Raw genomic sequence first — 27,711 nt, forward strand, 5'->3', positions numbered from 1 at the left:
CCTTAATAGCAGCACACTCAGATCTTATACAAACCACTTCAATGTAGTGCTTCAAAAGTGCTTTGAAGTATCCATTTAATTGTGCTATTCATATTGTGCACGGGACTATGCTGTCAGCGACCTATTTTAAATACAATACAATGCACGATTGTGTTGAAACGGTGGAATCTCAGACACTACGTTGTTTCCTGTTCTTGTTATTCCATCAATGGTTCCAAGTCTGATCTGCGTGTTTCTGCATGTTTCATTTCTTTGACCCAGTAAAATAATGATGCAGTTTTTTAGGCTCCCACGAGTTGTTTGAGGGAAGTCACTTTGGTAATGCATTTAAAAACAGATGAATTAAAAAGAATCCTGAAATCGGTTTCTAGTGGGTAATTCAACAACTCTGTTGTTTTGCATAAATGATATTTCAATGGTATTTTTCAGAATGATCGATTGAGTAATATTACTTCCAAACCACTGAAATCCCACTACTAATCAGGTGTGTTTCCAGATTTATGAACCGATGTATTGAAGGGTAAGTCTCACTGGGGATTCATTCTAAATGTAAAAACATATCTGTTTGCAATCTCAAATACAATATCTGAAATGCATGCATGCCTTCACTCGTTCTAGCTATCTGCATGTTCTGATTGCTGTGCTGCAGGAAGCTGCACCCTTGACCGCACTTCAACTTTACTTTACAGTGGGAGAAGCACACGACTCTTACTTATGGAAGCGACCAGACTTCTTTGGGGCTGTACATGCGTATCCACAAACTGAAAACGTGAGGACTCAAAGGAGCAAAAATGATTTCACTACTGTTGACATATACAATGTAGCCAATATGGTTACTTGGAGAAAGGCGTATCATATTTGTAATGTCTCTCTCGACTGCTGAATCCTAGGGGTTTGGAATTGAACTCAACCAGCCTGGTTTGTCCAGTCTCCCTGCACACTACACTTTGCTATGCTTTGACTGCAGTTTACTAGCTTCGCTACACATTTCCAGCCAGGTTGTAATGACCTTGTCTGCTCTGTAATGGGAGTATAGCTTTAGGTGTATCCAATACGTTTAGGATATGAAAAACAAGTGTTCACTGTATTGTGGATAGTTGTGACTTCCCTCATAAACTCATTAACATTATTTATGTAACTGTATTTCAAAGGTGTATGCTCTTGTAACTTGTAGACAGGTTTTATTCCGCATACAGTACTGTATATAACCTTTTCTATTTTTTTTTTTTTTTGTAAATTCAGGTTTGCACCATCCCTCCTGTATCTCACTGTAAAATTGAGATCTTTATAAAGCAGTTGGATGAATGTAGAGCAGCCTTTTTCAAGCGCTGCCCTGTTTTGTTTTCTCATTGAAATGCCCTCTTTGATTCAGTCCTCTAGCCCGTTTCACACAGTGGTACATTATGCAGGCTGAGAGCACTCTTGCCATCTGTACTATTATTTGGTCTCCTTTGAAGTCAGTTTTTTGATAGTCATGCAGCGTATTCATCTCAACAGGACATTTCTGCCCTTTACAGTACCGTGTAAAAAACAAACGCAGCAACCAGGGCTATACCTGGGATGACCATTAATTTTTTCATTAAACAAGGAAAAGTTTTGACTCTCCGTCCACAACCGGAAGTATTATTTAAACATTTTAAACTATAGACGTCAACAGTCTTAAAGTACCTCCTGTTTTTTAAAGAAGAAAACAGAAAAACACACACCTTTTAAAGACTCTGTGAAGGTTTCTATGTATTTCTCCCTTCATAGGGGTCAGTTAAAGAGTACGTAGGTTCTCATTATTGTGCTGCTTCTTGCAGTGGCACCAGTGTGTTTTTTTTTTTATTTTTTTTTGCTAAGTCTGTGTTAAGGAGTTCAGGGGCTGCTCTCCAGTTGTAGTTCCTTGCCACAGTCATATGTAACATAGGCTAGATCAGTGTCTTTATAGAAGTAAGAGCCAGCGCCATCTAGTGATCTGTCTCTTGGATCAAGTTTCCTTTGGTTTTATCTGCAATACCCTGCTGTGCACTAGATGGTGGTGGTGCTTTGATATAAATACACTTTGACTGATCTAACATTGTATATGCCAACTAGAAGTGAAGATTAGCTCGTATCAAAGCACATTCACTCAGACTTATTACAAAAATAAAACCACAACACAGCAGAAGCTCAATATTAAGACCAGTCAAGGGAACATCAAAGTGTGGTCTTAATAGAGGCGTGTCTTATTCCTGAGGATGCAGAGACAGTGGTTCTTTTTCTGACAAATTTCTACTATAGCGTTTTAAGAATGTAAAAAAAAACAAACAAAAAAAAAACACAGAATGTGATTGAAGTGAGTTCAGTAGGTTTTTGAAACTGGGTAACACTTGATCTCGGTTTTCTTGCCCAAATTGCTTGAGGTGACACCTCTCATTCAATAAGAGACACCCCACACAGCACTGGTTCACTTTTAAGGATTCATTCTCTTATTTATTTTTTCAACACTCATTTTTATGATCAATCATTTCCTTTAATCAGCCAAAGCAACCGGTTCTTAAGTGTTTTAGTGGTACACCTAGAAATGAAACTTATGGATTAATTATCCATGTTTGGTTCGGTATCATTGAGGTGGTATCATTGAAATAAACCCAATAAACCATCATTCTTCCAGCCAGCCTGTCCAAAAGAGTTGTTCTGTAATGCCATGTATTTATCTACCTCTTGAACAGATACAATGTATTATCTATGTTGCCCATAGGGCAGAAGTGTGGAGTAGTGGTTAGGGCTCTGGACTCTTGACAGGAGGGTTGTGGGTTCAAGCCCAGGTGGGGGACATTGCTGCTGTACCCTTGATCAAGGTACTTTACCTAGATTGCTCCAGTAAAAACCCAACTGTATAAATGGGGAATTGTATGTAAAAATAATGTGTTAAAAAAAAAAAAAATGTAATTCTATGTAAAAATAATGTAATAACTTGTAACAATTGTAAGTCGCCCTGGATAAGGGTGTCTGCTAAGAAATAAATAATAATATCTATTTCCATGATCTTATGCATATGTCAAATGGAGGTCAAGCTTTGGACTGGACATGGTGTAGAGTTTTTGTCATAGGCCACTGGACTCACAGAATTAGCTAAACTTGAAGAGTTGTTGACTATTGACCAGTAAAAATGGTCAAAGTTACCACAGTAATGATCAACTGATCATTAATGATGGACTATTTGTATAATATATGGCGATATTACATGAAGAGATTATCTATGTATACCAACTATAAACCACATTAATTCTTAAAAAAACATTTTGTGGACTAAAAGTAGCTCTGTAGTGCTTTTGGTCCTGTATCACGCTACACAACTCTATTACAATTTGATATATCATGCAAAGAAACTATCACACTTCATCAATGCACAACGAACCATTACACTCCTATTAGTACTCTTTATTAGTATAAGGGTATTGCATGTGTCAACTGCAATTGCAATTGAAAAACTGAACATGTAGCAAATTCACTTATACAAATTCACTGGAGTATTCTGCTCTAAAAGTAAGGCAAAATAAGACAAACAAAAGTATGGCTAAGCATTGTTAGTTAACAGCAGAACACGAGAAAGGCCTGGCAAACGTAATAAGATGGGTGCAATTACAGTGAAATTAGAGCTAAAATAATCTCATTTTGCATTTATGATGCAGTTATGATGTGCAGTCTGTTTGTCCTGGTCTATTGGAGGACACCGCTAGATGCTGGCCGTTTACTGAATAACGACCCTATTACCTTGTTAAATTTTATTGCAATCACCAGACACAAGAAAGAACCACAATGGAGTCATTTGAGAAATTCCCTCCAAATTGGATAAAACAATTTTATTAGCCAATATAGAATTTTAGTGCTTGGCTATAGTACAGGTAATATAAGACGAAGAGAGCTCATCATTGGCAGGTGGACCATTAGTTTTGAGAGGGAGAAAGTCTGTGCTAAGAATAATATTGTCCTAATTTTATTATACTTTTTTTTTCAAGAATTTAGTGTGCCCAATTTTTGTATGCCTGATTTTCTCCCCAGTTTGGAATATCCAATAATTTTTTCCCCTCAGCGCAGCAATTCCCCACACAGCTCAGGAGATCTGAAGGTTCAGTGAGCGTCCTCTGATCCCACAGTGAGCCAGCTTCCTCTTTTACACCAAGGAACTCGAGGCAGCATACCGTCTTTAGGCATGTGTAACAGGCCAATTGGTGGCATGAGGCATTCTCTGAATGACCTGAGCAGGAAGTATAGCAGTAGCTACGGTTACAGTTGCCGTGGTGTTGTAATACATCTGTGGGAGTGGCGTCTGCACGAGGGAAGGAGGCCAGTGGCTCAATATACAAGCTCAAAGAGGAGATAGTGTGGAAGGGGACAAAATAGTAGCTGTGCTTTTGGTAAAGAACTTGGACTTCTATTTTCTTGCAACAGAAACATCTCTGATCACTTGCCATGTCCCTTAAGGTTAGTCACTGCAGTTTTTTTTTTTAAATAAAGTGTGCCATTTACACTTCACTGAGGATATCTGATCTGTTTGTCAGTTACGCACAAACAACATGGGTTAGTCAGTTAAGTAAATACAACTAAGAAACTTGAGGCACACAGCTGCCAAGCTGTGACTCCCCATAAAGAATGAAGCGTCTTTATTTACAAAGGATGGGATTTCTTTTTTTACCAATATTTGCAAAAATCACATATGATAGACTACAGTACTTGTCATCTCAAGTTACATCTCAAGTGGCTTAAATGAGGTTTAGAGCTGAGGCTTCAAGTGTCAAAGTATCAGACTCCTCCAAGCAGTATCTACAGCTATGGCCAAATGTTTTGCATCACCTAGAATTTTAGGATCAAGAAAATAATATAGATCATTTATTTTAACATCATGTAATTAAAGAAACTACAAAATTATATTGCAAAAGTCTACCGGAATCCATAATAGTAGCACAGTATTTCATGTTAGATTTTAAAATGTCACATTTTTACATTTTTGTCAGTTTTCCGTTAAGTATATGGAAAACTACAAAGCTGTATGTAATTCAATATGTTAACGTATCATTAAGTAGCAGGTTTCATTCAACTTATGAAGCAAAATGAATACATTCTATAGGGTGATGCAAAACTTGTGGCCATAACAGTAGCTAGAGAAAGAGAAGGCTACTGTTACTATTATCACTGCCTGTACGAAACATCTAACACATTTCTGTCTGTTTCAAAAACAGGACTTGCACATATGGCTTTATACATTGATAATTCATTCTTACCTTCAGACGCTTATTGCCCGATTAGTTTTGTATTTTGTCACTATTTCATGCTGTTTGTGTCCTTTTCCTTGTCTTGATGGGCTACTGGTGTTACAGGGGGACAGGCTATCGTATATTGGGTTAGGTGTTTAGCAAGGTGTACCACTGTAGTAAACACAGTGTGGTGTGCATGCACAGGTAGATGGCTGCACAGTTAATCTGGTACAGCAGTTGTTCCTTCCATGTGGTCCTCTGTTGGTTGTGGGGGATGGCTTGTTGGTTCAGTATCAGTGCATAGAAAGCCCTGCTTGTGTCATTTCAGAACACAGAGCACACTAGGAGTTTTGGAGAGTGAAATGAAGCTTGTATAATTTTCCTAGCTGATTAATGATCCAGAGTATATGGAAATATTATCTATGGGAAATAAACCTATTTAACACCTCAGATACTGTTAATAGGTTCAGTTGGACAAGCTATCTTCTACTCAGATTACACCTGATTTATTTCAGCAGGTTTCAATTCTAAATATTCTAAATATTCAATAGAAATTCACTGTAGAATACAGTACATTATAGTAGCCACAGTAAAAAGTGATGGATACTATGACGACCGTGCAGTACTTCCAGCAGTTTACCGTTTGCCAGCAAATGTGAAGACTCAACAGTGTTATCTGATTTGAGTTGTCTCTTTCTCCAGTAATATTGGCTTCCACATTCCACCAGTTTGTTAAATGACTGTAATTATCATAATATATGAGTCTGTGTGTGTGTGTTTGTTATACACAGGTAAATGTAATATATGACTGCATTTTATACAAAGTAACACAGCAATGACAATACTGAAGGCTATATATATATATATATATATATATATATATATATATATATATATATATATATATACACAGTATATACACAGGCAATGCCCTTTCTATTATTATTATTATTATTATTATTATTATTTATTTCTCAGCAGACGCCCTTATCCAGGGCAACTTACAGTCGTAAACAAAAATACATTTCAAGATACCAAATATATTACAAGAATAACATACAAATGTATGTTATATACACAGTGCTCCCTCGCTATAACGCGGGTCTCAGAGGACACGCAATTTGAGCGTTATAACCGAAAAGCTTTATAAACGGGGGAGGGGGTGGGGGGCACCGCGGGACACATAACACACATCTGACTAAAATACTAAATAAAAGAACTCCCAATCTATAATGCACATATAGTGAAGCAAACATGTAACTGTCCATGAATTAACCATGCATAAAGCACCATTTAATCAACGCTATATTTTATATTGTATTTGTATTTGTATCATGAGCACTACAGCACTCACTGTGGACTTGTGATCGTGTTTGTGTTTATTGTGGGTGTTTAAATACCGGGACTATTATTTCGGGACTGACCCCGTGGATTTAACAGAGCAATATGCATCACTGTGTGTTGCCTGTTCTCATTATTCTTTACTCTTGTCGTCAGACTTTGGATTATAAATAAACCCATCATTTCACCAGTACTGCACTTTGTTGTTTGTCCTTGTCTTGAGCACTGCATCACCCCGACACCTGCGCACTGACAACCACTTTGCCACACTGCTACTTAAAGTAAAAATCAACAAAACGTCATCCTATCACTTATTTTGTGGCTGTATCAGTGCTTTTACTAAAATATACATGGAGGCCTTTGAAATATGATCCCTATAGCAGTAAATAAATATATCGATACATTATATCTGATGATTTAATTGTTAGTTTTAGGAATGTCATGTAACATTTTTCTTTGAGGTTATTTGTGGTATGACATACTATACTGAATCGATTGAAAAGCTCCATGCTTTTATTTTTACGATCTTATTTACAGTTTTATATGATGTGTTGTATATCTTGCAGAAGTTTTTACAAACTGTGAGATGCTTTTTAACTTTGCTGCTGTGCGATCAAACCCTCAGCTAATATTGTCTTGGGTAAGAGCTATGTATGAAGAATTGACTAATAAATAGAGGTATTGATTTATATCATTTAAATACACCCTGAAGTGATTGTAGCTACAAAACAATTCTATAAATCAGCCCTGCTGTGCAATTCAATTTGTATAACGTTCTCAAATGTGAGGTTTTGAAGAAACACATAAACATGTATTTTTATTTTGAAACATTATGTCTGGTTAAAGGAATCTCTTTTCCCAAGCCATGCTTTTAGATTGTTTTACACTTCCTTGGTCATTTCACCTGGAAAATGATCCCCCCTCGCCTCCTAACAGCTTCTTTGGTGTCATTAACCAACCAGCTTTTTCCATTGTTGGTGAACATTACCCAGAAGACAAGGCTGAGGTGACATGACATCGGAAAGACTAATACACTTCCTGCTAATAATGCATGGAAACAGAGAACTTCCTTAAACCTAATGAAGTAGCAGATATCATTTTATTATTAAATGAGAACACATGTTTGCTATAAAATGTGTTTCTTTTAAAACTGCATACTTGAAACATGTGTACCTAACAGAAGTCTGAGCTACAATGACTTCTTGAATAGCCTTACATATAGTGGAGGAGGCGTGCTTACCCCTATCTGGAGAGCTGCTCTAGATTCAGTAGATAACTACTTGCCCAGTTGTGTATAATCTTGTTAAGAACCCTTCTCAGCACAAATTACTGAGTGTATCTGTTCATCCGACTGTAAACTGGGTTTAGGGTCTGGGTCCGTGTTCTAATAAGAAAATTCAGGTCTGACTGCTGTATTCTCGCAGCCCTACAGCTACAGTTTTTGCACCCTAAAAATAATTTCTTATAATTTGCTGCCAAGCCCTTAGCAACATTTGCATACAGTATACATAAATGCGAGCGGGGAAATATTTAATGTGTAGTTTCTGGGTTAACCTAGGATTCAGTGAGGAAATTACTCTTATTTAAATTAAACAACTGTTTGCAGAGCATCAACAGTTTTGTCTTTTCAATCGCAAACCACAGCTGTGTTTAATACGCATAAAACAAACAAGCTGGTGAACAAAACATGACAATATCAGCACCAACACAGGTAGGCAACACAGCTAGATGTAATACTGGCTCTTTGAAAATTCTTAAGCGTTTATATTCGGCGTTTCGTCTTAACTTTTCTAATTAATGCTCAGGTTTTGCAGGGAGGTACTGTCAAAGGTCGTGGTTCTCAAACTTTTTCATTTTGGTGATCCTTTTTAAACTGATTTTGAATAGGAAACCCCCAACTGAAAACTGAGGAAAATCGTAAACAATAAAGAACAGAAACTGCACTGCAGTAAATGTAAATGTATAATGTCAGTAACATGAAAGACCACTTTGTATGTGTTGCTCACAAGAGACGTTTACAAATATTTTATGGGGACCCCAGTCTGAGAACCATTGGTGTAGGAGACTGTTTGGGGCCTTATACTTGTTATTTTTAATAAAGGACAGTGTAAAACATGATTACACTCAACCATTCCCTTCACACAGTTTTAAGTGACTTGTTTTCGTTAAAGGAGTGCTAAACATTGCTTTAAACAAGTCCATGTTTGTTTATTTTCTAAGCTTTTTACATTAATTCAGGAAATGCAAATATTTCAAATAAAGCAGCTGTAGATCTGTAAATGGCTGCTTCCTGTTCTGAAGGTCACATGGTGTGACTAAAGCTAGACTGCTGGAGTATGTTTGAACTATAGGGTGATTTGGGTACCAGGAAGCTGCAGCAACTCCTTATCTATAGAGCAGTCATTGAAATATTGGTAACACTTTAGTTTAGGGATCCAATATAAGTGGTAATTTATATGAATAATATTGTAGCATTGCATGGAAATGAAGGCAGACTCACACAGGATATGCAGGTTCTCGAATGCTGCAGTTTATTAAGCCGGGAATCAGTTTTGTCTGTGTGCTACAGCCAACTAAGTGCAGAGTACGGTTTCTTTTGTTGGTTCTCTTAGTCCCGCTTCTCTCTGGCTCTCTTTTGCTGTTTCTTCTCCAATTCTTTTCTTCAGCTCTCTTTCTTCTCACTCCACCCTGTTCGTCTCAGCAGCCCGCTACTTATCCCTCCCGTCCAGGCCACACCCTGGTGCACCAGCCACATCCCAAGCATGCACGGCTTCCCACGCTCAATCCCTTGATTGTTGCAACATCTTATCCCCTGATTCGTGACAACAATGTTGCAACCAGTTCCTGCTCACGCAGCAAGCCGAGCTTCTGATTGGTGGCGATTGTCCCATCTCTGATGTCCCTGAAAACCAGCTGCAGTTGAACCTTAGCGCGGTTACAGCAGACTCAGGGTCGTTATTATATAATAATATCACATCGGTAGGCATGCTGACATACATTTTTCCTTTCAGCTGTAAAAAAAATAAATAAATCTGCCAGTCCCTTAAATTAAAGTGAAAATAAATATATTCTAAATTGATGCATATTGAAGTATAACATACAAGCAAAGAACCAAAAGATCTTCAGCAGAAGAAAAAGAAGACCAGTGATCTTTATTTATACATATTTTCTGGCTTTTTCTAGATAGCCAAAAAATCAGTGCTGATCTTCATTGTCTCTCTTGTGCTTGTGGTTCTCATACTGGGGTCAGCAAAGGTTCACAAGGAGGTCCCTGGGAATTTTTTTGTTAAACATCATACATATTTAATGTTGTATCAGTAGTGTGGTGAGAGACAGACAGTGCTGTACATACAGATAATTCAATGCACATAAATCATCTACTTTCTTGTACGAGAAGGGGTCTTTGTTGTGGTGAGAGATACTTACAGACAACACGATACTTAAACATTTACATTCACGTTTCATTTTTCTTTGTTTGTTTATGAGTTGCCTCTTCCTCAGTTTTCAGTTGGGGGGTCACCGAACAAAAAAGTCTTCTGCAACAAAATATGGTAAATTGCATCGTGATCCACAGGGCTTGTGAGTCTAAGATTTTTATAGGCCTCAAACCAGAAACATAAATAAACTACTTGTGTCTAAGTAACAGGCTAACAGGTCATTTTTGTTGTAAATATCTGGAATACTAGTCATTTATAACATTTCAGAACAGAAAGCAATATGGTGTTGTTCAAATAGAAAGAAAACCTTTTTTTGTAATATCCATCTGCACTATTACTGTTACAGTTTAGCGTTTTATTTAGTTGTTTACTTATTATATAAATATATTAAAAGCAATTAAGCATTATTAGAAATATGACAGTTAAATATAATTGTTTCTGCTTGATTTATAAATGGCTTCAGGAAATCAAGTGCAAAACATATCTTACTTCAATTAAATAAATTCCATTTTGGCTGTAGGGAAAACAAAATCTTGGTTTAGATAAACTACATTTCTTATTCTAGATTAATAAACATTTTGACATTTTTGGTCCTACGTCTGTAATCAATAATTTTAATACTGAAGAGTACCCATTGGGAGCACAGACCTATAAACATATATTGTTGCTGTAGGGTACATTTTAAATGCCCAAACAGTAATCAATAAAGAGAAATTAGCTATTGATTGAAAATAGTTTTATAACAGGTTACATATTGGTTTGCTCTTTCAAAAATTCAGATATTTCCTCTTTGGGAATAAAAGAGTACAATTACTGTCATGAAATAAAAGTGTTACATGACCTTTGGTAGAACTTTTCGTTTCTTTGTGAAATTATTAGGTTAAAATCTGACTGCACAGCTTTATGTGTTATCAGGGTCAGTCTTTAATTATTAGAAGGGCAATTTTAAAATGAATGTGATCAGTATATAAATATTTAATAAGGAGATCTGCTTCAAAATATTAATAGAAACTTCAGTGTGATATTTTATGAGTTTGAAGATACAGTTAAAGCACTGAAGATAATACAACTGTTATGAAAGCATTTACAGTCTTTAAAGAGTAAGTAGCGGGGTCCTGAAAAGTATAGCGTTATACGTCCCCATGTGGTGCTACAACTGGTTCAATCATGTAACTATAATTTTTATTTTCATTGTTAACATCCTGACGACTTTTTACACTTATAACTTCAAAGTCTGTTTCAAAGCATTTTTCAATTGGATTGAGATCTGGGGATTGTGGGGGCCACGGAAGATGCCTGATGTCCCTGTTATGCTTCTCAAACCATTTGCACACAATAGTGGCTCTGTAGAAATGTGCATTAAAGCCTTCAAAGTAGCCATCACCATCAGTACAAGTGCAGCATTGTTGGTTAAACTTGGTCTGCAGCAATGCTTACGGGTAACTACACTACAGCATCTGTTCAGCCTTCCAGAGTATTCAAGGGACCCTGGGTATCCCAGGAGAACATGCCCCACACCAGGGCCATGCCAACCCCAAGCAGGTACATGGGCCCTTATAAAGTGGCCAAAGTGTTTCCATGTTGGGCATTGGGAATGAAAGTGTCAGTTTTAATGGATTGTTTCATGAATGCCTTTCTTTTATGTAAACCAGCGTGGCTTTGAAGGCATGTTGTTCTGCTGGGGCTGCGGGGAGCTGGGGCAGGATGGACACGGAGGAACCGCAGTTGTGAAATCAGAAGACGGTCTGCTGGACGCCTTCACACCGCAGAAACTGGGACGGGTCAAGCTGTTCGCTTGTGGGTCAAGCCACTCTGTAGTTGTAACAGGTACGGTACAGTGTGGCCTCACTTTATACCTGCTTACTTTCAAGTCCTCAAATTCCCCAAAGATTTCTAGACACAGTTGTGCCATGGGTTCGTCACAAAAAAGAAAGGACTTCAGTAAAAAAAATACATCTTTATTAGCAGTTAAGCAAAACATTTCATTTTTAATGGGTCACCCAGTATACAGTGCTAAAACAATTATATTTCAAGGTCAGAAAGTCCTGTAGCTGCCTGAATTTAATTATGCTAAATTCTTATTGTTAATCTTAAAGTGTTTCTTAGCAGTTGGGAATCAATGGAGTTGAGACACTGCATCTAAAAAAAATAGCTCCAGAATGTGGGTTTGAGTGGTGCCCGACATTGTTTTCTATGTTGCAGAGCAATAAAGCAAATAGGCACAACATAATAAAGTATAGGACAAGTTTCGCAGCCATGTGTAGCAGTCCCTATAATAATGCATGTTGTTTTCAGCTCTATTGGATGGTAAGCCAGATTTTGCTGTAAATGTTGGGTGTCTTTTGGTTCAATGTCTTTACAATAGCTGCAGGTTCTACTCTCTCCAGTTGGGTCTAAGAATTTGAGTTTAACACTCAGTCCATTCTGAGATGCTCAAGCCACAAACAGAAAAGGCACATGCATTAAAACTATTGATATATTTTGGACTGTGCTGGTAATACTACTGCCCTACTCATTTGCCAATTTGATGGAAACTTGATGGGGGAAGCGAGGGCTCCTGCACTAGTACATTAACAGCGAGCTGCAGTAAATCAAGCTGCAGATAAGGCATATATATCACACTAACGGAGGGAACCTACCACAAGATCATTACAGTAAAAAGTGACACATTTGATTGATTGAAACGGTATGGCCGACTTGGATTAAATCATACTAAGTGATGTGACACTGCAGTTTCACATATCATATTTCTGTCAAGACAATGATGGTAAAAGGCATTGTCATCGGATGATAACTGACAATAAGAGGCATCCAGGAATTAGATTTACTACAGGTTTTAGCTCCAGAAAAAGTAGTAATTTTTGTGCATTGTCACATATCAAATGATTGTAAATCCTGCATCAACGTAATGTTGTAAAGCAGAGCCACTTACATTCATGACAAAGTGCCAGATATAAAGTATTTACTGTTCTCATTCATTTTGCCCTGTGCATTCAAATGTTTACTTACTGTAAATTTATAAGGTGCAGCTTCATACCTGGCCTTTATCCCCCTGTCTTTCTTCGATATTGCTAGAAAGAAAGTTGCTTTTGCTCACAGACTTTTAACAACTTCAGTGCAGGCTGACTGGTAGGAAGGATGTCGATTCCTCCAGCACTGAAGGCATCCACACTTGAAAAGCAGCTGTTTAGAGAATAGCATTTCAATAGTTCTGTGGGGGACTGAATAGCAATTTTGCAATCTGATAGATAGTGGCTTTAAGGTTGCGATTAAGTTAAAGGGGTAACATTGTGGTAGCACAGTAGTTACATTTTAATGTTTTGCCTCAAAAGATGTCACAGTGGAATGAGCCAATGGACAAAACCCTTTGGTTTATGTCTAGTGATGTGCCATTAGAAAATTGTATTGGGAATTTTGCTTGTGCATTAACTTTGATTTAATACATTTACATTAATAGGTTTTGTTAACAAAATACCAGTGCTGGCAGGACCATTTTTTTCATGTTCGAATGTTGTTTAAAAAGTGCAAGGAATATTCTGTCATTTTGAATTAGCTACAAACCCAAATAACTTGTGCCATACTACAGTAAAAACATCTCTAAGGTGTGAATTTAAACTGGTACCCCATCAAATAATAAAAAGGAGAGTTAAACACTCTTCTGTGCAGTCGAATGTGCGCTATTTATTTCACATTTTGTTTGTGAATGGGTTTCCTTTACATGATATCTTTATCATGCAGTCATTTATACATTCTGCTATATAAAGAACATGGGCATTAGTTCCACCAAATACCTTTCAAGTTTCAGTGCAATATTAGTCACGGCACTGTAAAACACATAAAATGTGAGCAAAACATGAAGCAGATTGACTAACAAAAACATTATTCTGTTAATTAAATATGTGCACACCTGCAAATCTAGTATGGGGTTGTGTATGATTACAAGTACTGTTGTAATAAAAATGAGTTGCTGTTGAGTGCTTATTTCATCAATGCTGTTCTTGTTAGACTCCAATGGGAGGTCATATTGGCTAAAAGTTAGTCAAAATGCAAGCTAGACATGAGCTAATAAAACTTGGATAAGATTTACCATATTTCAAAGATACAGTCCAGATGCTTTCATAGCTCAATGCAGAGTATAATTTTAAACAATTCACAGGTCATCTGCATTATGAGTTGCCATCATACAATTAAATGGGAAGTTTAAAGATGCAGGGTCGCACAGCCATGGTAAATGTGATGTTAATCACAATCCTATGTCATTTTGCTCATACTTGCATTAAAGGGCATATTTAGAGGTTAACAGTAAAACCAAAAAATCCTACACACTGTCTTAGCACTCACTGTTACAAAGCCATGCGAGCAGACTGCATGGTAAACCTTTTATCATGAAACACAGTTTCCAAGTAAGAATCCCCACTGCTTTGAAGTTTGGGCCTCACAAAAGAGGCCAGTTATGCAGGATCCGTCCCTAATTAGTCCTATCGTGGCGTCCTTTGTCATTAAGCTGGGTAGAGACATGATGTAAGACTCTTGTTAAAAAAGTAGTTTTGATGTTCAGCTTTAGCCCTTCTTTTGAAAGTGAGTGACTTTGTGTGCCAGACAAAAATGGTAAGATATGGATTTGTACACTAGGTGGCACTGTAGGACTGATAATTCCTCATGGTGGGCAGTATGTCTTAACAGGTACAGCACAACTATAATTTACTAATATAGCTGAAGCAGCGATTACTGTTATCTTTTAATAGATTTTTACTGGAAAATCAGGTGTCTGTTAATGTGTCCAATATCCCAATGTGCCGACAGAATTTAATGGACTCATCATTGTTGACTTACTCACACTGCTCTTTAACTAAAAGAACCATATAAAGATTGAGTTAGTACTGCTCTCTGGCATACATATATATAATATATATATATATAATGGCAATACATTGTGTGCTCGTTTGCAACGTACATTGAATATATAGCATTTCATCCTGTGATATCTTAGGCAGTTCCATATGGGTGTGTTTTGGATCCGGTGTCTGTATTCTGGGTATGATGGGTAGTACAATACCCTGATGGGGGAGACAAAAGGATAATTATTACAGAACGGTGGTCTTCTGCAATGCAATGAGAGCTTTCTTCTGGATCTACCTGAATATACTGAAATCCATAGGGGTGGTATTCATTCTTATTATTTAATAATGGAATACTGGGTTTAAAAAAAAAAAAGAAATGGCCCCATGTTTTGTGTAGTATCTGGTGCTGGGAACAAAGGAATAGAACTATTTTGCATTGGAATACATATCCCCGAGTATTTACGGTCATTTTTAATGAATGTTCGCATATTGTATCTAATTAGAATGTGAAGATGAGGTGTTCCCTCAACATACTGTGTTTCTCTTTTCTCAAGAGAACATTTAAAATGACCTCGATCAGAAGTTTCACCAGAGTGGTTGACGTATTGCAAGAAATACATCTCTTGACAATGAACTGCCTCCCGGGTGAGGGTGCCATCACAAGACTTTTGTTTTATAATCAACTCCATGTGCGGTTTCATGCTCCTGTTGAGTGTCACGTCAGATTACTTCTCAATGTGCTTTTATGACATGCCCTAAATCTTGAAACATAACCTTACAGCTTTAAAGCAGGCATTTGTTCCAGATCTAGGGGTCTCGTTCCATCTGTGACCCTGAAACGATTCCTCTCAGGCTTGCAGTACCTGGGTTGGATTTCAGGTTCAGGTGCAAAAGGTGGTTGGAGGCCGTGGTAAATGTTTGGGTAATCTGATTAACTTGAAAGTAAGACGGGTTCACTTGTATGGAATGCCTCAGGTTAAAGACTGAGTAGCTTTGAATTATATTGGATTTTTTTTTATTTTTTTTATTTTTACTGTCCCCTTATATTCTTTTGGTGTTTGCAGTCGTTCTGAGTGTTTTTTCTATTGCAATTACTCAAACAATGTGTTTTTTCTATGTTAACTTGAAATTACCCGAAGATGCACTTCTGTGCCTGGTTATTATTAAGAACCTCTGTACCTCTGTTTTGTTTATTTGCACTGCAGACTTTCATTGTTTTTTTGTTTTTTTTTATATACCCAGCTAAAAAAAAAACATTTCAGAATATTTTGATTTTATTGCAGGGTGTTAGTTGAAATTCAAGGCATGAATGCTGGCACTATTTGATGCGTGATGTCATCACTTGTTTTATAGGCTTCCACACATTTACTTTTTATATATATTTTTATTTTGAGTAATGAACCCACCTCCCTGTCTTAATACCTACAAGAATGAAAGCTTTTTCTTTCAATGTCCCAGTTTTTCCAAGCAGCCTGACACAGCGCTAATGTCCTTTGACAGAGATGGAGCATGAACCGTTGATATAAACAAGGTCGAGTGTTTCTGGCAGTCTTGTGACTCCTTTGTGCCCCTACTTGAAAGTTGTGCTGCCCGTGGAGCAGCACTGTTTGTAAGAGCATGCAGTGCCCTGTGCAGCTGGAGGTACTTTGAGGAGCACATTGCTGTGTTAATACCTTGTTAAGGCTGTTTCAGTTGCTGGGTCTCTGGGAGGTCAGTGTCAGGACTGCTTTAGTGTGAACCCTTCGTGTGTTGGGTAATGCTGAGGACATGTGGAACTTCCACCTTCTCACACCGCAGGGAGATGAGCTGCTGCAGGGCTCCCCTCCCATGGTGCTCAGCTGCTCGTGGGGTAACTCATAAAAAAACAAAATGTTTCTGGTCAGAAATAAATTTGGGCTGCCCTTTTTGATAAGCGAACTAGGCACATAATCGGCAGGCCTTTATTTCATGTTGTATTTTGTAACTTTGGTATGCTACAGGTGTTTAAAAAGCTGCTGGATGTTTTGGCCTGTGTTCCTTACTCCTTTCCTTTCTCTGACACATCCACTAACACGAGACAGAGCTGAGCTTTAAAATAGGCTGGTAATTAGAACCATTACTTTTTTAAAATGTTATTTGGTTTTTGTCAGGTAAAGGTTTATTCATTTCTTATGCAAACTATTACATTTCCATTTGCTATCTTTAGAAGCATTTGATCCAGCAATCTTTATTTAATTTATATATAAAAAAAAATTCCAATATATATATATATATATATATATATATATATATATATATATATATATATATATATATATATATATATGAGCTGTTTAATTTCTATTTGCTTTGTGACGATAAATATCAGAATATAATGAAAACAATCTAATGTCTTGCTTTTTAATAATAAAATGAAACATTCTAATGGTTTTCTTAATGCATATAGTATATTACTGTGTTTAATACTATGTTAAGGTTGACACGTTTACACAGATGAGTTAAAGCTTGCTCTCTTGAATACAGCCAGTATCAGGCTGCCATTCTTATATGTTCAGCAGCCCCTTCATGCACTCAGGTCCTGGTGAAATGCTTTGTGTAGACAGTGTACATTATAAATCTCACTTGATACGAAAGGAAATAAACTCAGTAATAAGGAGAGACTTTCAAGGACATGAATTATATATCATGACAGGAATGCAGCTATAAAATATGTGAATTGTAATTGATGTCCATTGCAAAAACATTGTAAATTCTACCTATTTAACAGCTTTTAAAAAATGTATTTATTCTGTGGTCTGCGTATTTTTTCAAAGGCTTTCTTTTATTTATTTTTTATTATTTTTTTTGCTCTAATCCCTTAGCTAATTTCTCCATGCTGGTTGAGTGGTCAATTTTTGCAGTCAGTTGGCTTTTGAGGTTAATCATAGGCCAGGGGTGTTTATGTTTCCTAATGCCAGTTTAACTCTTTAAGTACCGATTTGGGTTCCATGAAAGCTGTGCTTAGTTCTTGAAATGTAGAGCCAATTAGTCGCTACTAAGAAATCCTATAACGATTTCCAAGTATTCAACATATGATACAACAAGCTCAAGTGTACAATGAACCTCTGTGTATGGAGTAGCTGTACCACAGCCATGATTTAAAAAAGAAAAAATGAGCCAGAGGAATCTTTGTAATAATTATTTACAGATGTCAGTTGTGGCATAACTCAAGTCCCAGGCAAATAGTGAAAAAAAAAATGTGTTACTTATGGTAGGTGTAAATGCCGAGTATCAGATTTTTTAAAATTTTTGACCCAATTTGTATCTGCAACCCTGTAGTTTAGATATGTGTTTTAAGTGGTTGTATATATGAATCATGTCATGTATAAGCATGGGTCCCCTTAGCTTTGCATAATGTTTGCAATCAGAGCGGTTCTTACTGCAATTACTCCAATACTGCTGTGTTACGCTGCTTTGACCTGAGCTCGGGAGCTGTTCTACTTGCTGGCTATAGACATAACCCAGGCTTGACCAGCCACAACGGTATTACAGAAGGGCAGCTGTTTATGGACATAGAGTGTAACATCTTGCTATGGTCTCTAGGATCCGATGACCTGGAAAGAAAGCTGACTGTTTTTCCACAGGAATACAGAGAGAATGTCAGCATCTACACACATTCATAGGGATTGATTGATCGATTGACTTTTCAAGCAGCAGCATCTAGTTTAAACCAAGAGTGGAATAATCATACATTTGGAGACCGGTTATTTCCTAAAAAAGGTCATTTCTCTTCAGAGCCCCCCACACACATATATGTATTTAAAAAATGGGTCAGGAGACAGGAGTTAAAAAAAAAAAAAAAAAAAAAAAAAAAGTGTTGTTCAGCACAATATATCCATTTTTGAAATATTGAAAAGAAAGATAAAGCTATTTTTTCAAACACACATATACAAATATGAAATCAAAATACCGGTACAGTATGCAGAAGCAACAAGGTTATTATTATTATTATTATTATTATTATTATTATTATTATTATTATTATTATTATTATTATTATTGGAATCCATATAGAAGTAACAGGGCACTCAATTCCATGTTTTTTGACAGCTGGATCATGTCCTATTTCCCAGTTACTCACTGGTGCTCTCGTCTAATTCACTTTCTAAGGAGATGTCCATGGAAAGAGCACACAATACAAGAGTATAACCGCTTTGTAACGTGCATGACTTCCGAAGGGCCGGCAATGTGCACCTTTTACATCTGTGATGCTACGCCGCTTATCTGAATCTTTAAAATACAGGCAAAAGCGTCAAAGGTGCAAAACCCAGTAAAACAGCTGCTGACAAGGGTTAAACCCCCCTTTCTTTTGCTCATTAGGGTGATGACATACTCTTTTGAATGCTGAAGCCCTGGTTCAGATTTAATATGAATTTGTTTATTTAGTAAGGTTAGAAGCGCTGATGAAAAGGACGGAGTAACTTTCGAAATGTTTGTCTGCCATCTGTGTGCAGCAGGCAGTAACTATGTGCAGATGGTTGTGATTTAGAGACAGGTTGCGCCATACAAAAAAAAATAATGTTCCGGTTCTTTTAATAAGATTTATTGCCACAGTCACAGGTAAATGCTTGGGCCATAATGATAATTGTTAGTAATCCTTCAGAAAACAGTGATTAGAAGTAAAAAAAAAAAAAAAAAAAAGAAAAAAGGAAAACTAAAAACGTAGGGAGCAATCATGTCACATCCTTACAAAGGTGTGTTTATGTTTTTGTCTGTCTAATAATTTGTGGTTATTGCCAAGCTTTTGCTCTTTAATTGTTTTATTTAATATGTCAGCCCACATTGAATCAATTGCATGATTGCTACTTTTGCAAAATGCTTTAGTTGCACTGGAAACTGTGAAACTGCTTTTTAATTTGTCAGAGTTAAAAAGCTATTAGTCATTCTGAGAAACAGATAGCAGAAACTGAAAACGCTTGTGGGTTTTCTGACTAAAGAAACCTTGGTGGTTTTATGTTTTTCTGTTTCTAAGATAAATTGTGACCAATTGTGTGCAATCATAGCACAATGGCTGCTGAAAAACCCTTTTAGGATGTCCTTTCTGGAAACTGCGCTTCAATAAAATAAGGGTATTATTGTGTTCTTACTTTTGAATTACATTTCCCCCCTATTGAATTAGAATAAATGAATCAGAATTTAATGATACAGACACATTTATTCAGGTGCTTGCAGTTTAGTTGAAGGATCCATCAAAAAACACCTGAAAACAGGTTCTTAAAAATACTGATAAGTATTAACAAGGAGTAACATCATATTATAATATAGTTTTTATTTATACGCTGTTTTTGGAAAGCTTATGTTGGGTTTTAAAGTAACTATACATTGTTTTTAAAATTTGATAAGGGCATAACTTTTATATTGTGTTAGCTATATGTGCTTTAGCCCATCATTAATCACAGGGATGGAAATAAGACTCCTATTGCATAGCAGTTTCACCCATTCCAGGTTTTACATGCTTGATTAGCCACAGCGTATAGGAGTGGATTAAACTGCTATGCAACGAGAGTCTTATTTCCATCCTTAAATCACCTAATAATGTTAAACCCCATTTATATATATGTATTATTAATCATTTAAAATGTACCCTTAAACTTTATCATTCATTATTTATGTCAAGTGTTACTATTATTTTAAATAAGCAGCATGACTTTACTACCTGGAAGGAGTTTATGATTTTCATGACCTGCAGGTCTGATCCCATGAAAGGGAGGTCACTGACTAACCCCAACTACTGGTCATTGAGAAGCAATGTTTGACCATTAAAGGGGGAGAAGCCAAACTACCACCAACTCTGTGTGACTTACTGCTGGTGCGAAACAGGCTTCAGACAGACAGCCGCCGTGAGGTGCAACTGTGTTCAAAACAGCATGGCGCTCACAGGGGAATAGAACTGAAAAAGGAAACCGTTTTAAATAAGTTTTGTTGGTATCCTGCCAGGTGCAGGTGGCAGTGTGCACAGGGCTTTATGGGGTTACCTTTGCTCTGCTGGTAACGCACTTAGCTGAGTTTGCAAAAGAGAGACGTTTGACAGCCTCTTCTAAAAATACAACCAATTTGTTGTTATGTTTTATAGAGTTGGAAAGAACGTATAATTAAGAAGTATTATACAAACTGTAATGCCATGATTTTGGCATCAGTGTACTGAAGGTTTTTTTTGTTTGTTTTTTTTGTAGTACATAATATGTTAAATATAAATTAAAAACTCAATAATAATAAAGAATACTCTAATGTTCAATTTCAATGTGTTTTTTGTAACTGTCTTCAAAAATGTCCTTTTTTTTTTTTTAAAGAAAGAGTTTTGTACATGTCTCACGCTAATCTGCTCCAGACTGAAACTGTTTCCATAAGCAAACTCTTTAATTGCTTTCACATGTAAACATAAAGTCCATTTGCACGGTCTATCATTGTGGATTTTAGTATAATTGAAGCAATTTCTGCACAGCCCCCTTTTCCTTCAACGTTAATAGAGGGTTCAAGATATTTGGGGCTAAGTGTGTTTTTATAATTTGGGAAGGTAGATAAGAAAGATATTTCTGGCTCTTCAGTTACCCTGGTTTCAATAAAGAGAAGCATTAGAAGTGGCAAACACAAACCTGCGCTTGAAATTCAGTTTCAGGCAACACAGCAGCTTGTTTTGATTTTCTCTTCGATGGTGCAATGGAAGAAAAAAAAAAAAAAACTTTGACAATAACATCTTTGTTCACACTGCAGAGAGCCATTGAATAAAGGTATATTAACAATTCTAATTTGCACTGCCAACACCTTCATAATAAGCAAACAGGGTATTTTTTCCAGCAATAATTGTGTAGTGTCAGCAATTACTGACTGCATAAAAAAATTCTGACACTTTATTACATTTGCAACAGCGTGTTTCTTCATTATATCGACAACAGGGGCAACTGCTGAATCCAACAGCTGCAGTGCCTTAAGTACGTTTGAATACATCTGAAATTACCTCAATCGTCAGCAGAGTTTGGGTTACTTACCATTTTAGCAAAGCAAAAGGATATAAAAGTAATTAATTATTGCCAAACATAATTACAACAGAGTTACCATTCCCATATACAATGGATTGAGATCCAGTATTTCAGTAAATAATAATATCTAGATTTACATTGTTGGGTAACTGCTCTGATAACGTGAGGAGTGGGTATCAGCTTGTATTGTCCAGCACCCTAAATCATATTCTCTCTTCAATTTACATTAAATGGGCTTAATCCATCCCTGCAAGTACCATACAAAAGCACACACACACACGACACACTGATCTCGGTCTATAAGGAAATACTGTGATCGGGTGTACAGTGGGAGTGCCTGTCATTTCAGATAAAGATACACATTGCGTATACTCCAATTAACTCCTGTTTAAAAATAAAATAATAATAAAACAAATCACAAAAAAAGGTATCTAACAACTAAGTCATATAATCAGAGGCCTCTTTAGCACTCTGATATTGTTTGTATCATCCTTTGTAACATGGATTATGGATTATGGATTTTACTCCTTTTAAAAGCAGGAATAATCAAAGACTGGAGTAAACCTTTTTAAAATATTTAAGCGATGACAAGACTATGATTACAGTTTAATACGGTTCGTGCAGTTAAATGGTTCAGCTTCAGTACATGTCATGGCTTGAGCTCATGGTAAATGGAGGCTTTTGACTGTGCAGAGATAATCAGTTCATTACAGACCGAAGTTAACCAACACAGCATTTTTTTTAAATCAATAAACAAGTACATACATATAAAAGTACATTAGTAAAAATCAAATGAAGTAAATCCTATACATTCTTATTTTAAATTTCTACTTTCAGCTTAATAGGCTCATTCTAAAAGTAATTTACACATCTTAAGCTATTCAAACAGATTAAACAGCAACAGTGTCTTGTGTTTTAATTAGGTTTTCTATTTAGAGATCAAAATATTGTAGTTAAATGAAAACTCTAGCCAAGCTGATATACAAAATGTTAGTGCTACACAAACTACACTCATAACTGTCAACAATTATATTATTTACATAATATTTCTCAAACAGGTAATATATATATATATAGAGAGAGAGAGAGAGAGAGAGAGAGAGAGAGAGAGAGAGAGAGAGAGAGAGAGAGAAAGAAAGAGAGAGAGATAGATAGATAGATATTGCCATTGGTTCTTCTATTTAGTCTATTCCAGGTAGGGTTTCTTTATGAATGCAGTACATTAATTATTCTTATTAAATACAAATAATTCGGTTTGGGTCTGTACTTAGCCTAAATGCTTATGTTTACTGTTGAACATTTCAAAAGATCAATAGCATCATAAGGATAATAAAAAACCTGCTATTGACTGTGCTATACCACAGTTATATAACCAGCAATGTGTTCCTATGAAAAGAAGCATATTTAGATGCAAAGCTATATGAAACAGAACGATAGCGGATACACACTCACTCTAAGATTCTTTATTATACCAATGGCATATTCATTCATTCCTGATTACTGATTCATTAGCAGACACTTAACGTAATGTAAACCCATCTTTATATTGGTTCCAATGCATACACAGGCTGTCGCAGTACAAATGCTTATCAAACAGTATAGTAAGTAGGTGCAAGGCATTAGCGAATAACCTATTTTACAGGTCCTTTACTTAGTCACGTATATTATTTAAGTACCCAATTCAGCCGCCCCATTAATAAAATAGAAAGAGTTAAAACCAGACTATGTGCATGAGTGTTAATTGTTACCACGCATGTTACTGGCAAGCCCATAAATCAAATCTCTAATTGCAACAAATTGTGGGCTGACATTAAGCTATGATTTCTAACCGTAAATATTCATCAACATCAGTACTACCCCATAAAACACGGAACAGATCATTTTCTATCCCACATACATCTTTGCTTATACACCCTTTTATGTATGTATTTTGCCTGTACCCGCTCACTAAATGGGACACATTAGTTAAACACCAAAGTCCATTAGCACAGAGATCTAGTTTTGTTTTCCTAGAGCTAACAGTCCATTACACAGACTCTATGTTCTCCTAAAGGAAAGATGTATGCCATTCTCCTGTATTATTGATTTGTCTTTCCTTTCACATAAGAGGACCAGGCAGCACCTAAAGGAGATACTTCAAAGGACGTGTGAGGTTTCAGAGAGAACATCAGCTCTCCTCAGATGGTAAAAAAAGAAAGCATGTTTTCAGGCAGAGAAGTATTTGAAATGTGCTGGTAATGTACAGTAGATCTCTGTATATTTAGGAAATATTTAACTGTATCAACCCGCTAGTAAAAAAAAAAGCTAAAATGCCTTTCTTTCTCTCTTTGTTATAATTTCGTTCTTTTTATTATTTTCTTCTTTCCTTTGTATTCTTTCTTTCTTTCTTTCTTTCTTTCTTTCTTTCTACAGTATAGACCAACATACAATATTTATATTTCAAATTCTTATATTGTCGACATAAAAAAACAATACACATATGTATTTTTATGGATGATTTATATTAGTATTTAATGTTTAATGAAAAGGGCTGTTTTTGTACAGTGTCCCACATATTATATTATTTGGAATAAACTGTGTGTTTGATAACACTGAACTTTAGAAAAAATATTTACTGCTGTATTTTTATATATATATATATATATATATATATATATATATATATATATATATATATATATATATATATATATATATATATATAACTGACATTTGTTTAAGTCTTGGTACTTTAAAACAAAAACAATGTTATTGGATCTTTTCATTCTGTGTACATACAGCTGAAAGCTGTGTACATGTAGCAGTTAAACTGTATGTTCCAGGAGTGTGTACTAGAAGCTAAATATGTCTAAGCAAAGGTCAGTCACTGATTTGTTATGTGAGTGTTCGCAGTGAATTTTGATGTGCATTGATCAATTCTGCATTCTTTGCTCCATAAATCAATGCAGTATCTGGAGAAATCCTCGTACAGTACGGCAGACAATAAATCGGGCTCTGCATTGTCTTTCTGCTATTTTTAGCTTTTCCTCCCCCCTCCACATAAACTGTTGAGATGCGGGCCATCTGATAGATCACAATGGCTGGCAGAGCCGTTAAGAAGTCCCTTTGACACTCTTTAATGTTGACGGCTTATTACTGCATTCTCTGATTCAGCTAGATGTGTTCAAGGGTCTTTGCGCTGGTCGAAAAGGTCAGCTGCTTTTAGTTGTGCACTGGTAGAATACTAATACTGTCCTTATTCAAATGATCTGCTACAGCACTTATTAAATTGATGGCCTTGAGCTCTAATTTAATACTGTCTCCGTTCAGACGCAGGCCGCAGCTGCACTCAGCGTTGAATTAGGTGGATCTGAGACAAAGTTCAAGCAGGAACTATGGTTTTGGGCTGCATTTTCCCACCAAATTAGCAGTCAGAGGCAGTGTATAATTAATTAGCGCAAACCAGGCAAAGCTTGTCATTTAATAAGGCTTTTTTTTTTTATTTCCACATTACACAAACAGTGGGAATTGATCCATTAAGTGCCTGGCTATTAATGCTGTTTAATGTATGTCTCCTTGTTAAATTGAGACGTCTAGTTACATACATTCAACATTTAAGAGCTCCTAGTGGATGTTGCCGTGTTTGCAGAGATTCGGCTGGCGTGTGTTTTCACAGAATCAAAAATGGATTCATTAATGAATTTGAACATGGCTGATTCAGATAAATAGATGCGGACTGCCCTGGTATATGATACCCATATTGTTTCTTCTTGCGACTTGCATTTGGTTATTCTAATTACTGCATTATACTGTTGGAGAAGCTTATTTTGAGCTGTTTGCAGGATTTAGTTCAAAGGGTTGTTTTTTTTTACCCAAATTCATATCCACTCCATTTTAAAAAGAGAAAATAATTTTAATTGCAATATAGAGCCACCAGATGCCACTAGGTGCTATGTATAACCCCAAGGCAAAACCGATCTTCTTAATAATGTATAGTTCTCATGTCTGAGTTTATGAAATTACATGTCTTGTTTTATGTCAGTTAGGATCCAGGAGACTGACTTTGTCAATGTACATCAAATATAAAACTGTATGAAACACTGACTTTTTAGTATGATTTTAGAATTAATATGAATTTGCTGTTAAAAACATTACCATTTTTCTTTAAATAACAAAATGTGTTAAATTATTAACATAAAAAGGTGCTTCCCTGTGCAAATGTTCTACCAGCAGCAAAGTTTTATGATTTTGGTACAAATATGTACAGTATATAAACATGCGTCCTTATAAAAGTTTGCTGAGTAAAAATGTTAGTTTATATATATTTAGTTTTGTCTCCTTCCAAAGGGTAATTTATGTTATATTTACATTATGAAATATCAAGCTAATCCAGTCAGTGAAGGCAGAAATACTAGCTAAGTGATTTAAAAAAATGGATACGACAGGAATTAAAAATAGCATTGGTTGTATTCAGACTAAATGCATTGATTAATTTAAATTTAAGTGTAAAAAATCATTTCCTTGAGGGTAATCAAAACAAATTGTTCTTTGGAGGCTGCACAAAACAAGCTTTTATTTAAATTTTTTTATTTTGGTGTTGCACTGCTTTAAAAAGTCACATTCTTGGTATTTGTTTCAGACCGTGCTGTTCTGAAATCCCTGTGTTAATACAGGGCTCTGGATAACTTATGAAGCCTGGGGTGTTGTGAGCAAGCTTGTGATACACAATCGAGAAAAGAAAAGAGGTCAATCTATTTAAAAGTGACACAGCACCTTTCCCCAGACACTTCTATGCACGTTTGCCGTCCTCCTAATAGACTTACATACACATGCATTCTTATTTACAGATTTATTTTGCCTTGATTGCATTTCACATGGTGATTTCATTATTGGCATTTATTTTGATGCATGTGAATGCAAGTGTAAAAAGCCTTGTAAGCAGCTCTGGGGACGAGTTACAGAAAGCATTCTTCAGAAAGGTTTATTCTTTATTGACATGTGCTCAGCCTCCCCAACACACACCCCATGCACACACGCACAGCTGCAAACACTTACTTGGATTTATAACAGGTTGTCCCCTAGCAGCTGCTATCTTTGATATCTTTATTGAAAATACAGCAGAACCTGCAATAAAAACAAAAAAAACAAAAAAAACATGTAGCAGTTAAATACTATGTTCTAGGAGTGTGTACTAGAAGCTAAATATGTCTAAGCATGTCGATATATGTATATATTAACCTTTATCCCACTGTATGCATAACTGTACCATGTTACATTTAATACCTTTGCTGTACTTTTCCAAGCATATGTTTTTGTTTTTCAAAGTCGTGGCAGAGCAACACCTTGTACCCCATAAAGTTCACATAAACAGTATTAATAATTTCTAAAAGTGAGATTAGAGTGTGACTGAGTGGGCGATACATAGGCTACTGCTCTAGCAATATATATATATATATATATATATATATATATATATATATATATATACATACAAATGTCTGGATCTCGGTGTGTGATAAATATACCTCTGCATTACCTGATAATATACATTGTATGTATGCATTAATAGATATATACATTAGTCAAAGCAACTCCAACATTTACTCATTGTGCTGGGGTGGTTTAATAAGCCTTTAAGACAATACTGTTATCAATGAACACAAAGAAGGCTGAGATGAATTTAAAACACAAAGAACTAATGAAAAAGAAGATGTATGCACACATAAATAGATTGTGGGATAATTAATTGCTTGCCATCCCCTCCACTGATAATGATAGGATGTAGCCCGTCGAATTTGCCAAATGTATTTTATTTCGCTGATTATTTATTGTTCTATCCATCATCGGGCAGTGTGTATGGGATAGCAAGATTTTAAATAATGACTTTCGCATGATAAGC

The 27,711-nt window shown here is 36.1% G+C and overlaps 1 protein-coding gene across 1 annotated transcript in view; it reads left to right on the plus strand.

Annotated features, from left to right (window-relative positions):
- Nucleotides 1-11,664: 11,664 nt before the first annotated feature.
- Nucleotides 11,665-27,711, plus strand: part of LOC117973394 (uncharacterized) — a 397,211-nt gene continuing 381,164 nt past the window's right edge. Inside the window, exon 1 of the mRNA XM_059035625.1 lies at nt 11,665-11,824. Coding sequence (XP_058891608.1) covers nt 11,665-11,824 — 160 coding nt within the window. The remainder of the gene's footprint in view (nt 11,825-27,711) is intronic.

This window comes from Acipenser ruthenus, chromosome 1, assembly GCF_902713425.1.
Source record: "Acipenser ruthenus chromosome 1, fAciRut3.2 maternal haplotype, whole genome shotgun sequence".
NCBI lineage: Eukaryota > Metazoa > Chordata > Actinopteri > Acipenseriformes > Acipenseridae > Acipenser > Acipenser ruthenus.